The 13,724-nt window shown below is 37.3% G+C and overlaps 2 protein-coding genes across 3 annotated transcripts; both read right to left on the reverse strand.

Annotated features, from left to right (window-relative positions):
- Positions 1-239: 239 nt before the first annotated feature.
- LOC122086124 (ankyrin repeat-containing protein BDA1-like) lies at positions 240-4,658 on the reverse strand. Of its 2 annotated transcripts, none has more exons than XM_042654834.1 (3): positions 4,575-4,658; positions 2,210-2,974; positions 240-1,277 (listed from the first exon to the last, which is right to left on the reverse strand). In XM_042654834.1, the coding sequence occupies exons 2-3, from the start codon at positions 2,828-2,830 to the stop codon at positions 444-446; spliced, it is 1,455 nt and encodes a 484-aa protein (XP_042510768.1). In that variant the 5' UTR covers positions 2,831-2,974; positions 4,575-4,658; the 3' UTR covers positions 240-443. The 2 variants fall into 2 exon arrangements, with proteins under 2 accessions (XP_042510768.1, XP_042510769.1); XM_042654835.1 differs by having other exon boundaries at positions 2,210-3,003; positions 4,575-4,590.
- A 3,270-nt stretch (positions 4,659-7,928) lies between these two features.
- Positions 7,929-8,579, reverse strand: LOC122086284 (ankyrin repeat-containing protein At2g01680-like). The gene has a single exon (XM_042655032.1). It carries the CDS (start codon positions 8,577-8,579, stop codon positions 7,929-7,931), a length of 651 nt encoding a protein of 216 aa, XP_042510966.1.
- Between the last annotated feature and the right edge of the window lie 5,145 nt (positions 8,580-13,724).

Consider the following 13,724-nt stretch of genomic DNA (forward strand, 5'->3'; position numbering starts at 1 on the left):
CTCCAGTGAACATGAAATGGTAGTCTATCTTCTTTTGTTCATTTTTAATAAAAAATGATAAAATGTCGCATTAAAAGCTAACTTGCTAATATGATCACAAAGAGTTTTACCATTAAAAACATTTAAAATCCATTCCGTTATCTTTCAAATGGAAGAATAATTCTAGGAGTCCCTCAAAGCTTACGAAGAATGCTTTCCCAAACCGACTTAAAGAAAAGGAACAATCGAAAAACAAGTGCTCAAGACTTTCAAAGAAATTTCAACATAAACAACAATTGGGAGCCCAAGTACATCAATTTTCTAAAGTTCAAATAAACTATAGTTGGGGGATCAAATACAAAAGAGATAGGCAAGAATATGATCAAACATGTGAAGGCGTGAAGCAAGTGAATCTGCAGCAGTATGATCTCACAGAAACGGTGGTGAAAATATTATTGATTCAGTTAATCCCTCACAAGGCCAGTAAGTAGCAAAAGCTTCCGCCATATCCGTCCCATCCAGTTTGCCGTCATGGCCCAGATGATTACTACCAACACAATTGGAAGCCATAACATAAAATTCCCAGAAAAGTAGTCTGATAGACTAAAATAATCAAAATAATAAAAATACCGAGGACGGCTTGGACCATTAAAACCTACTGGTGTTGACCATGAAAAAGTCAGCAACATAAAGAGTAGAGCTAGTAGGAGTGCGCCACGCAAAGGGAATCCTACTGTGAGATTGTAAACCAGGACCACCGATAGAAGAAACCCTGCAAAGTTAAACAGCATCACCAAGTTGTATATAGTTGTAGATTTTGTAAACCAAATTGGTTGCCCAGCGGAATGACCAATTTGTTCAAGATTGCCGTCATTGTCGAAGGTATTATTTTTATCATCTTGCCAATAACCACCAGGGGGATTGAGTCCGGTTTGATATGTTGCTGTGACTATTAGAACTACTACCACCAACAAAGCATTACGCGTATCAAGTGGAGTATCCCTGTCCACCTTCAATCTGATGAAATGCCTATACACAGATTTAATTTTTGACTTGGACACCAGCCATTTCAATATAGAAGTTAATTTTTCTGGTACTTTGCTCATCTCAGTACTAATATCTTGGCCTCCCTTAGCTCCTACTCTGCATAGGGTACTTCTTATTCTTTCTTGGTTTGCTTGATCACTTGGAAGATGCATTACCAGATCCAACGCTGTCAACTTGTCATTGTTTATCGCATTTACTTGGATAGCATTTCTAACAAAGAGGCCACTACCATGTACAAGTAGTTCTACTATCTGTATAATGGGAAATGCAATAAAACGCTGTTAGTAAAAATAAGTTTGGAGATTGCTACCTGATCGCATGGCCATTATGCCAGGGTGGGGACTAGCTAGGTGAGGCGTAGATGCATCCATCTAGGGGTGTGAAATAAGCCCGATTAGCCCAAACCTGCCCTAACCCGTAGGGTGGGCTGGGGTTGAGAATTCCAGGCCCGACGTCGGGTTGGGCTGGGCCTGGGCCTTTGAGGTCTCAACCCAACTCAATCCAACTCAACCATACATATTAAGTTTTCATATTATAAATATATTAATAATTATAAATGAGTACTTATAGAAAAAAGGTATGCAAAAAGTCTTTCTTTTTCCACGAGATATATATATATATATATATATATGAAAACTTTAGTCTTTGGCCTCTGCAATGCATCAAGATCAAATAACCAAGTAACAAAAATACCGAGTTGGGCTGGATTGGGTTAAGCCAGGCCCAATCATGATCCATCAGGGCTCTAGGTTCGGCTAAACTCAACATGGTTGGCCTAAGCTGAGATTTCCCAGCTCGACTTAGGGTTGTAGGGTTGAGCAGGCTTGGGTTGAGTTAAAGAGACCTTAGGGTTGGGCTTTTTTTAAAACCCAACCCACCGAACCAGACCCATTGACACCGGTACATCCATCCAATCAGGGGGCCCAAGATTCCAAAAAATTCATGATTAGCCCAAGGTACAGGTCTAAAATGGCCAAAATACCTTGGATGGCCTAAGATTTTAAAAAATCATGAATGGCCCAAAGTACAAGTCTAAAATAATCAAAATACCCCTAGAAGGATGGATGCATGTGCGCCTCACCTAGCTGGTCCCTATGCTGGCACAATGGCCGTGCGATTAGGAGCCGATCTTTTAAAAAAAAAAAAAAAAAAAAAAATTAATTAGAAGAGGGTGTGGTTTTGCCTCATATTGTCCTCTTGAAGTAGCAAGGTGCAAGATAGTGTTGCCGTCATGGTCTTTCCAGCTTAAAATATCGTTGTGCCAATATTTTTCAAGCCAACTCATCATTACTTTGAAGGTTTCAACCTGATCAAATTTCAAAGCCAGATGAAGAGCAGTCTCCTTTCTAACTGTCAACGCTTTGATGGAGTTTGGGTCATTGAAGAACAATTCTTCCAAAGCATCAATGTTTCCAGCAATAACTGCACAATGGAAAGGAGTTCTATTCTCTCTGCCTTTCAGGTTACAAAGTCCACCATCAACATACATGGCCTCCTTCAGTTTTCCTAGGCGGCGTCCACTTTCTTCTTTCAAGACCAAATTGATGATCTCTAGGTGCCCAGATATTGAAGCTAAGTGCAAAGGGCTGAACCCATCTTGGTTTAGCTTCATAATGAAAGAAGGCTTCAAATTTATAATTTCCTTCACAAAACAGGTATGACCAATTGATGCTGCCCAATGTAAAGGAGTATCAGTAAATGGAATCTTTTCGACATTCTCAAGGATAAAAGGATCCTCCCGAAGTAATGTGTATAAACCATCTATATCTCCATTCCTAGCCACGTGGATCAATCTTGGATCCATTATATTTGTCTATGCTGCTATGGTAATGAGGATGCAACCCTTTTCCCTCCCTCTTTAAGATCTTTATATATAGAAGCCTTGCAGCTCAACCTATGGTTGCAGGAGATGGAAGTTTTGAAGGAAGGCAAGCAAGATTGTGGGCACCTATGAGCCAAAAAAACAAAAAAAAAAAACTGAACTAGTAGAATAAGAAGGTTTTAGAGACAATAATATATATTGACATTTATTGGAGCCAAACAGGTGCAACAAAGACTTTTTTTATGACTTGAAATTTCTCACACTATCACTCGTTAAATAGCATTTAATTGTGCCATTTAAAATTACTTAAAAAAAAAATTGTTGGAAATTTTAAATAGTTTTCAAATTATAGATCTAATATATTATTTTATTTATAAAATTTCTTAGAGGGTTATATGTTTTTTTCTAATTGGAATCTAAATGACCAATATGTGTGACTATTGGAAATACTTGTTTAAATGGTCAAGAAACATGTCTTTCTATAGAAGACAAGTTTCTTGGAGACAACCCTTGGTGGTGTATTTTCCTCTCCTATACATTGGGAGTGGATTTAGTCAATTTCATTGACAATTAAAAGACAATACTCATTTCAGTTTTCTCTTGTTTTTTTTCTCTACTAATGTTTTGTGTGCGATTGAGCATAATTTTGAAATATCTCCATGTGACATGTACTAGGCAAGTGCAATCTGCAGGGCTATTTTATTTTTGAAGTTGATTTGCAAGAACCCTACTTGCAAACCAACCAGACAGTTTTAAGGAAAGTGTCTGATGGCACAACTTAGTAAGCTTCTGCATATATGTATTTCATGGTTTGTGATACCGTATTTAGTTTTTATCAACAAGATTCGTCCACTCAAGACAACGCTCGATGACCACCGTATATGTAGAAAAAGAAAGAACTGGGAGTAAGCAAATGAGGGGAACAAGAAAAAAAAAAAAGGCTGTGATCACTGTAATATCTTATCAATAAAGGTAGTAGTAGTTATCCTAGTAGTCCATTACTTTAAAGGTCAGAGGTCTATCAGCTAACTGTATCTAAAGGTGAGGAAAGAGCGCTAGGAGTTTGCAAATTGATAAAATCCGGTAGCAAATTTTCCATCGATCTCCAAAGAAAAACACTCTGATCTCCTATGCAATGAAAAAAAGGGCAAGATTCTTCAACTAGAGAAGCGACCAGTTGGTTCACAAGATAAGCAATCTTTCCTCTATTTTATTTTGGATTTTCCAAGAGAGAAAACAAGAATATATTAGTAACGCTTTTTTTCGAAAAGAGTTAAGCTGATCAACACTTCTGTTGGTGTCAAAATTTTCCCTACCGTTTTGTGATGGTTCACCTAGTTTGGTTTGGTGATGGTTCACCTAGTTTGGGCTTGCACTCCTTCAAAACATGTAACTATGACAAGTACTGTTTATCAAAGAGGAAAGAAATAATCTCCTAGCTCCACTTGTTTTGCACCAATCAAAAACTTCCTTTAACATCATTGGAAAAAATAACATCTCTAAGTACAAAGTCCCTATCTAGTTTTAATTTAAGAAAAAGTCTTCAACCATCATTAATAAACTAAGGTATGTAAGAGGATCTTTTACAAAATAGCCTCTTCAGAAAATTTGATAATATCAAAAAAAAAAAAAAAAAAACAGAGATAAGACACATTTGAGTATTTTTTCTCTGCTTTACATCTTCAAATTGAAGAAAGTTAAAGAGATTAATGTTTAAAGATCTTACGCGAGTTGTTGAGCGGAGCAGTACCACTCGTCTCTCCCCCTTCTTTCTGATGATTTCTCTGTGAAAATAAACTCTCCTTCTTTACATATATATAGAGAAAGAAAAACCCCACAAACACGGGTTTGGAGAGTCTCTCTCCTTCCCCAACTTATCTTGTCTCCCCACCTTCGCTTGTCTCCCCAATAATTCTCTCACCCTTTTACCTCCGCCACCCCTTTTTGGCCACTCCCGTCTCCTAGGCCCAACCCTCTCCCTCTTGAAGTTTCCTTTTTCCAATGACTTTTCAGTGGCACTCTAGTGGGACAGCCACCCTTGCCAGTAACACTTGGCTGATGGAGGCTGTATTATTGGATTGACGAATTGGCTATATACTGTTGGGATCTCTCCTTAATCGGGGATTTAGTGTACAGTATCAGATTGGGTATTGATCATCGGAAAAATTATACGAATTAACATGGATTGAACAGTTTTGCATGCCCAGGGTTTTTCAAAACAAATTATGTTTTCAACAGTTACTTATCAAGATCGGTTTAGATTGCCCGATATGATCGATCTATGTCCGATATCTAAAACAATAATTCATGTAGATTCCGCTACAAAGGTAAACAGTGACTTTGTTTGGAATTTTCTCATTCTCTACTTTGCTTTTCTTTCCTTTCCTTTTTTAGGGTGAAAGATCTTCAAAGAAAAAGACAGCAAATTCTGAAGACTTTAAATAGCAACTTGTCTTTTTATAGCAATTATTATTACTTTAGTGGCAGCTTTTCCAAATGTTGCACGAAATTTGTTATTCCTTTCAATCTTGTCAATATTTTTTTTTTTAATCAAGGTGTCCAAGCCAACTTGTGGACACCACGACTAATCCTGAGGAATAATATTTTTTTTAGTCATTTCTATGAATTTTACATATATGACTCATTTGGTTGCAAGGAATTTAAAAAGAAAGAAACTTATAAAAAAATATATATATTTGTAAACATTAACCTATTATGTGTGTATATCATTATCATCTAATCATTTTATGTTTGATTATTAATTTGACATTATTTTACATCTAAAAAATCTTTTGTTATATATTATAAAATAAAATTTATAAGTAAAAGATATTATTATTACAACCACTGGTAGGTACATAATAAATAAGAAAAAAAAAAAATCTCTTTCTTCCCTTTAAATTTTCATTGCAACCAAACATAGCCTATCATAACTCACACAATAACTCATCACCTAGCCATGATAGATAGCATAAAATTGAAAATCTAAACTATTTATGTAAATGCTCGAGAGAGAAAAATTATTATATAAAAAATACCCATAGATATTTTTTTATGATCAGCTGAATCATTCAAGAAGACGTCATCATTTCCCCCATTTAAATAACATGCCTACGTTTACATAATGATGTAAGACTGTATTATTGGTTGATATTCCTAACAGTCTTATGCAAAAATTTCAATTTCATTGACTGGATATAGATAAAAGAAGAGCCCATGAATAGTATTGATTCAGTTATCACTTGCAAGGCCACTAAGTAGCAAAAGCTCCTGCCAGATTCCATCCCATCTAGTTTGCCATCATGGACCATGTGATTTCTACCAACACATAAGGGTATCAATTTGTTCTACCAAACAAAAAAATAAATAAATAAGGGTATCAATTTGTAACCAAAATCGAATAACAAATTTAGAATCGAGTTAAATTAATCGAATTGAATCAAATTGATTCGGTTCAAATTCAATTTTACTATATAAGTATTCACATCCATTCAGTTCGATTATGGTTTAGGGTATAAGAAACATGTGTTCAAACAGAATTGAACTGAATTGATATTGGCTTGAGTATATGAGTATTTAACCCTTTTTTTTTTTTTTGGTAAGTGTTTTTTGTAATTTATTACACATATTCACATGCTAAGATAAGTTTCGAGTTGGGAATAACCATAATGTCTATAACTTGAGTCCGTTATGGTCTTTGGTCCATCACAATCATGGTTTAAGAGTGGGATTGTTTACAAAATCGAATTAAAACCGTATTACATAAACGAATTAGAACTAAAATTGAGCTGAACCAAATTAATTCGGCTTGAGTATCCAAATATGGAACCAGGTCAGTTCCCGGTTCGATTTTGGTTTAATTCATCATCTCTTTGAACTGAATCAAAATCGAACTGAAAAACCCAAACCAAACTGATTGGCACCTTTACCAACACAATTGGAAGCCATAACATATATACTAGGTTGCCACCATGGGAGGCAGCAACAATACTACAGGACATCAAGCATTTGTGCTCTTCTTTTATCTCAATTTTTTTTACTTTCATTCTTACGAGCTCTAAATTCTATTGTTGATGCTCTCGCTAGGAAGGCCTTGTCTATCATGTTTTTGACAATTTGGCCACATTTCTTTCATTGGCTTGAAAAACTTGTGTGTTTGAAGTTAATGGTTGTAGACATGCTCCCAATCAGTAAAACATTATATAATTATATTTTACCAAAAAAAAAAGGGGAAAGGACAGGCATGCTAGCAGGATACCTAGGTATCAGGTATGCTAGCAAGCCTTAACCGTTGGATTAGAAATGCCAAATCTACACCGTTGGGTACTTGTTGTCTTACCTAACCTACCCAACCCCAATGCTCTACTTTCACTCTTCTTCTCCCTCACTATCTCCGGCTTCCCCTCTCTTTTCAACTCCCAAATCTTCAATGTCCGATCGTCGTTCCATCAATGATGTTCTTATGGCCTCCGCTAGGGCAACTGCTTCTCGCAAAAAGGCTCCCCCTCCTTCGCCCAAGAAACCCAAAACCCTAGAGTAAACCCCTCCTTCGGTCAAATCCGACAAGCAAGAAACAGAACGAGAGGGTTTTACAAAGATCAAATTCTCCACAGACTTTGTCAATAAAATTCTACAATTCTAGAGTTGTTTAAGCAATTTTAGAACTTTAAAATGGGATTACAGAGACCAAATTAGGGATAGAAAAATTGATTTTATTCATATAGTAAATAAGAATCGGACTCTTGGGAGCCCAAGTACATCAATTTTCTAATTAAGTTCAATTAAACTATAACTAGTTGGGGGATCAAATACAAAGAGATTGGCAAGAATATGAAACATGTGAATAAGCAAGTGAATCTGCAGCACTATGATCTCACAGAAATGGTGGTGAACATATTATTGATTTAGTTAATCCCTCGCAAGGCCAAGAAGTAGCAAAAGCGTCCACCAGATCCGTCCCATCCAGTTTGCCATGACGGCCCAGATGATTACTACCAACACAACTAGAAACCATGACATAAAATTGAACATGTAGTATGATGGACTAAAATATTCAAAATAATGTGCGCCGTTAGGACCGTTAGGACCTATTGTTGTTGACCATGAAAAAGTAAGCAACATAAAGAGTAGAGCTAGTAGGAGTGCACCACGTAAAGGAAATCCTACTATGAGGTTGTAAACCAGGATCAATGATCGATAGAAGAAACCCTGCAAAGTTAAACAACATCACCAAATTGTATATAAGTCTGGCTTTCGTATACCAAATTGGCTGTCCTGCCAAATGCTCAATTACAATACAGCCGCCCTCGCTTGAGGTGTTGTCATCTTGCCAATAACCACCAGGGGGATTGAGTCCAGTTTGATAAGTTGCAGTAACAATTAGAACTACTACCACCAACAATGCATTACGCGTATCAAGTGGAGTATCCCTCTCCACCTTCAATCTCATAAAATTCTTTTGTAAAGATTTTATTTTTGACTTAGAAACCACCCATTTCACTGCACAACTTAATTTTGTTGCTACTGCTTTGCTCTTCCCCATATTAAAAATATCTTGCCCTCTCTTAGCTCGTACACTGCATAGGCTACTTCTTATTCTTTCTTGGTCTGCTTCATCAATTGGAAGATGCATTACCAGATCCAATGCTGTCAAACTTTCGTTGTTCATCGCATTTACTTTGATAGCACTTCTAACAATGCGGCCACTACTATGTACAAGTAGCTTTACCATCTGTATATGTAACAAGAAATGCAACAAATTAAATGAAAAACTAATTAAAAAGGTGTAGAAGAGGAGATAGGATCAATCTACCTTGGTTGTACGAATTAGCATCTAACACTTGTCTCACCTTCTATCAATTACAATGATAAAGAAGGGTATATTTAAAAACAAAAATAACAGGTTTTGAAAGCTGACTCATACAACCAGCAACTGATCCATTTTGGTGGAAGAAGAGGGAGGTATGACGGTGTGTGGTTTTGCCTCATACTGTCCTCTTGAGGTAGCAACGTGCAGAGAGAGAGAGAAGAGAGAGAGAGAGAGAGAAAAGGAGAGAAAAGAACAGTACCATTTATGCATTTGAAGTCAATACATCTCAGAAATACCCTTAGATATGGATCGGTTGAACCCTTGAATTATCTGTGGAGAATTCTGGATAGAAGAATTGTTTTCCCCTATATGAGATCAATATGCATACGTTTACAAAGGATGATAGGATGCAAGGAATTATTGGTTGATTCCAATCAGTCTGAGAAATTATGTGATGATTTCATAGATAGGACAGCAGCCAATGAAAATTAAAGAAATCTATCGGTCGTCCAAAATGGTGGGCGTTTTCTTTCCACTAAAGAAAATCGTACTTTTTCTTTCCACGAAAAGGAATTATTCCTACTTTTCTTTTCCACTAAAAAATTCCTACTTTTCATTATTGTGTGGAAACATTTTCATTGTTATGTGGAGCTAATCGGGTAGCGGACAACATTGTCAAATGCTCCTTAGGTCATTTATATGGGGTGTTTAGTGTTTTTCAATGATTTTAGTAAAAGTTAAATGATTCTTATTCAATCTCAGTATAAATCGATTCATGCATAGTGAAGTTAATATGAGCCCATGGGACTAGTCAGGCCAAAGGCCTGAATACCTATTGTTAACCAAAAAAAAAAAAAAAAGAATAACATTGTCAAAAAAATGGTTTTTCATGGAACGTAATGAAAAAAAACCCTACCTACTAGTGTAGATTTACATCAACACACGTGGACGCAGCCATGATGATTTATTTGTGAAAAAAGATCTTTTTTTTTTTATAATTATTATTATTTATATATAGAGAAAGAATAATCCAAGCATGGGTTTTGGAGAATCTCTCTCTCTCTCTCCCCCACATTAATCCTCGTCCATGCACTGATTTTCTCACATCTTTACTTCATTTCTCCTATTGAGAAAAGATCCTCTCTAATTAATTGGCATCAATTAGTGATACAAGAGTTGGAAGGACCGAAGGATATATATATATACACCCATGTATAAAAATATGTGTCTAAAATCTTTCTAACCTTTGAATTACTAGTTAGATGTTCAATTAATTGGAGAGGAGTTAAGTCCCCCATCCCTGCTTTGAATTACTAGTTAGATGTTCAATTAATTGGAGAGGAGTTAAGTCCCCCATCCCTGACCCCTCCCATACCCCAGTCCCAGTCCCAGTCCCAGTCCCAGTCCCAGAATGAGCTTTCAGTGGCCCCAGAATGAGCTTTCAGTGGCCCTCCAGCGTCACTGCCTTGTCGCCACACATGCCATTACATAGTAGACCAAACCCTCATAAGGGTCAAGAACAGACCCATGGTGTTGGAGGAGTGAATAGAGACCCATGACCACATTTCTCGGAAAGAAAAGTAATGAGTACAAACTGGATAAATAGGGCCCATCACCCAATCATATCAGATAAGCACTAACGTAAAAATCTAAGCTATTTATGTTAATAGACGAATGAGAAAGCATTATTTCAGGAATACCCTTAGAATTTATTTTATTTTATGATTAACTGAATCATCCACGATGACATCATCGTTTTCCCCTATATATGATCAACATGCATGCGTTTAGATATGATGCAAGGCGTTATTGGTTTATTCCTAAAAGTCTAAATTATGTGAAAAATTCATTGATAGGACACAGTAGCCTATGAAAATTAAAGGAATCTATAATTCTATATCTTTAAAAATGATGCACGTTGAAATCATACCTTTTTCTTCTACTGTGTAGGAAAATTTCACATTGTTATAGAAAAGCTAATAGGTGACAGGTATCATTGGTAAAGGGTAGCTTCCTAGAGAACCTCTAAAAAATGAAATTAGGAAGAACATTGTCTGCTAGTGTAAATACACACTAGTGTGCAGCCAATGGTAGGGGGCGTAAGAGCATCTTAAGTGCAGGGCAACATGGTCTCTCCGCCCTATTGTGTCCAGGCGTGTACTTGCACCAATAGGCAGGATTTTTTCTCCCTTTATTTATTTATCATCCTAATCAAATCCACATATTTCAAGGATCCTGATGGGGTCATTGACGGTAGAGCTTGCTAGTTCACTTACCATATCACACAAGGGTAAACAAACTTCATATTCAGCTCCCTCTCTTCCCAAAGGAGGACTGTAGAGTGTGGGGTGCATCTAGAGATGTGAGATTTTCAGTAAAGTCCTCATACCACTTGCAATGTAATCTCAAACAAGCTAGAGAGAGAAAGAGAAATCGTCCTTTTCTAGGTAGAGTAGATGGAATCCACCCTGACCCCCAATTTTTTTTGAAATGTCATTCATTACCTAAAATTAAGTCTTTTTTGTGGAAAGTATGTGCAGAGGTTGTTGCTTCGGGAGAAGGTCTTCGGCAAAGAAGTATCCCTGTTACCTCTCGATGCTTACATTGTAGTGCATCCTTAGAATCTATTGATCACATTATCCTTCATTATCCCTTTGCTCAAGCGGTTTGGTATGGATGTTCCTTATCCTACAAAGTTCATCAAAGTACTGATTTTACAATCACTGATTTGATAAAAAAAAAATGGAATGGTTTCAATTACCTTGGTAAGAAGCAGAGTAGGGAGGTGGTTAGCATATGTTCTTTTATTGTTTGGACCCTATGGAGAGCTCGAAACGAGTTAGCATTTGGGAAACAGGTCTGGACATCAACAGGAGTCATCATTGTTGCAGCATGCTGCTCAACAAGGTTTTGGGGAGTTCTCTTCTGTCCACTTCCAGCCTCCTTCCAAGAGCATTTCTGCTACAAATCATTCTCCACAGCAGGAGATACGGTCTCCTCCTTCACACCCTTATGTGAAGATCAATAGTGATGCCTCTTGGTTAGTTAATTGGCAAGTCTGTGGGTTGGGGATCGTGATCAGGGACTCGAAAGCTCAGCCTCTTGCAAGCATTCATGAAGGAGAAGCTCTTGGAATTTTTTTTTGGGGGAGGGGGGGAGATCCTTGAGGCTATTTCCCTTGGTGTGGAGTCTATCTTGGTCAAATCTGATTTCAATGATATAATTAGCCATATTACAAAGCCATCTTTTGCAGCCCTTTCCTCAATTGAGCAAATCACCTCTGATATCTTTCATTTGTCAACATATTTCAAGGAGTGTAAGTTTTGTTATATTTCTAGAGAATCCAACTCCATAGTCGACGCTCTAGCCCGGAAGGCCCTGTCTAATTCTTATAAGATAGTGTGGCCGAATTCTAATCCATGGGGGGGGGGGGGGGGGGAAGAAGGCATTCATCATACATGTAGATAAAGGAATTTCAGACTCCAAAATTTCGATACTTGAAAATAGTCTACAAATTAATTAGGGAACTGGATAATTTTGTTTGAAAAATATAGAATCTATACAAAATGTGAATAAAAAATAAATAAATTTGATGAAACTTTATAAAATCTTTTCAAATTTCATCCTATCAAAATACCTCTTTTGGTTTTACTACTCTTTGTTTTCGATGAGGTTTGAACCCAAGAACACCCTATGTTGCTTCTACCAAAGCAAAGTAATAGGAAATCTTTAGTCCCACAATGGTTAGACTGTTAGAGAATAAAGTAAAATGAGGTTCATATGGTATAATGGGAACTACAAGGCTAAGACTCCTTGAAGGAAAAGCTCACTAAGCTGTCTTATCACCCAGGGGGGTTGAGTTATATTTTCACACACTTGCGCAAGCTAGGCTGGACCAAGTTGTGATGTGGTGAGGCGAGGCCTTGATGTGTGTGATTTCTTTTTGCTTGTGGCCAAACTATATCCAAATTTCTCCTTACTAACATTGGTTGCCTCTCTTGGCGCCAATTTTTGTTCTTTCAAAGTTTGCCAGAACATACTTTATGTCGATGTTTGTTAGGACCATTCCAACATACTTTAAATTCTATCTGGTTTCCTATGAAGTTTTATCGACATTGGATGAACATCGTCTAACACATCACCTACATTGGAAATTTCACATAACATACTAGCAAGATGCATTGAACATCAGCAACAAGAATTTTTTTGTACTTCTCTCCAAGAGACACACCTTGGGTTGAGCTCGGACCAACCCAAACTAACCCTATGTAATATGTATATTAAATAAAGGGAAAAAAAGAACTCTGCCTGGCAATGCCTTTTACACCCCCTCACATGGGGTAGTGAAATGACCATCGCACACTTCCTCTTGGATGCCCATACACGTGCTTCCATTGGCCACCATGCTAGCGTCGAGCAAACCCCTACCCTTAATTATGATTATATATTATATACGCGACCCACTCATTCTCACATTCTTTGTTTTTCAAATCATTGATATACACCATTTAATAAATTCTTTGCTTTTTAATCATCTGTCATACTCCAACTACTCAATATTTTGTATTTATAATTTTTATCTTTTTAAAGAATGAAAGTCATTATAAAGACTGAAGCCCAACCCAGCCCAGCCCAGCCTAATCAGGATACATCAAGGCCGGATTCAATTGGGCTAAGCTTGACCACGGATGGGTTTGGGCTGAGATATCCCAGCCTGACCTAAGGTTGCACTCGGCCTTGACTGAGTTAAGTAAGCTGCAACTTGTTACAAGCCATCCCATCCCGGCCCATTGACTTTAAAACGAAGTGTACCCTGGTCGTAGGGTGGGTTTTCTTTTCGCACTTTCTGGATATTCCAACTCCACCCATCATTTGACCAGGCCACCTTACGCCAATAGCCCACTTACCCCAACTTCCGAGGCCCAAGAACAGGGAAGTCCCAGTAACCAAACCAAACCAAGGAGAACGGTCAGTATTTTTTTTTTTTTTTTAGGTAGGGAGGGAAGTAAGTAACAACCAGGGGTTTAAACTCGAGACCTCTTGGTGAGGATGAGATTTTTATACACC

This window comes from Macadamia integrifolia, chromosome 8, assembly GCF_013358625.1.
Source record: "Macadamia integrifolia cultivar HAES 741 chromosome 8, SCU_Mint_v3, whole genome shotgun sequence".
NCBI lineage: Eukaryota > Viridiplantae > Streptophyta > Magnoliopsida > Proteales > Proteaceae > Macadamia > Macadamia integrifolia.

Bases quoted from the DNA above. Each gene is read 5' to 3' on its own strand.
- LOC122086124 (XM_042654834.1), bottom strand. From the start codon at position 2,830: ATGGATCCAAGATTGATCCACGTGGCTAGGAATGGAGATATAGATGGT. The intron at 1,278-2,209 runs GCAAAACCACAC...CCCATTATACAG, and splicing joins CTTCAAGAGGACAATATGAG to ATAGTAGAACTACTTGTACA.
- LOC122086284 (XM_042655032.1), bottom strand. From the start codon at position 8,579: ATGGTAAAGCTACTTGTACATAGTAGTGGCCGCATTGTTAGAAGTGCT.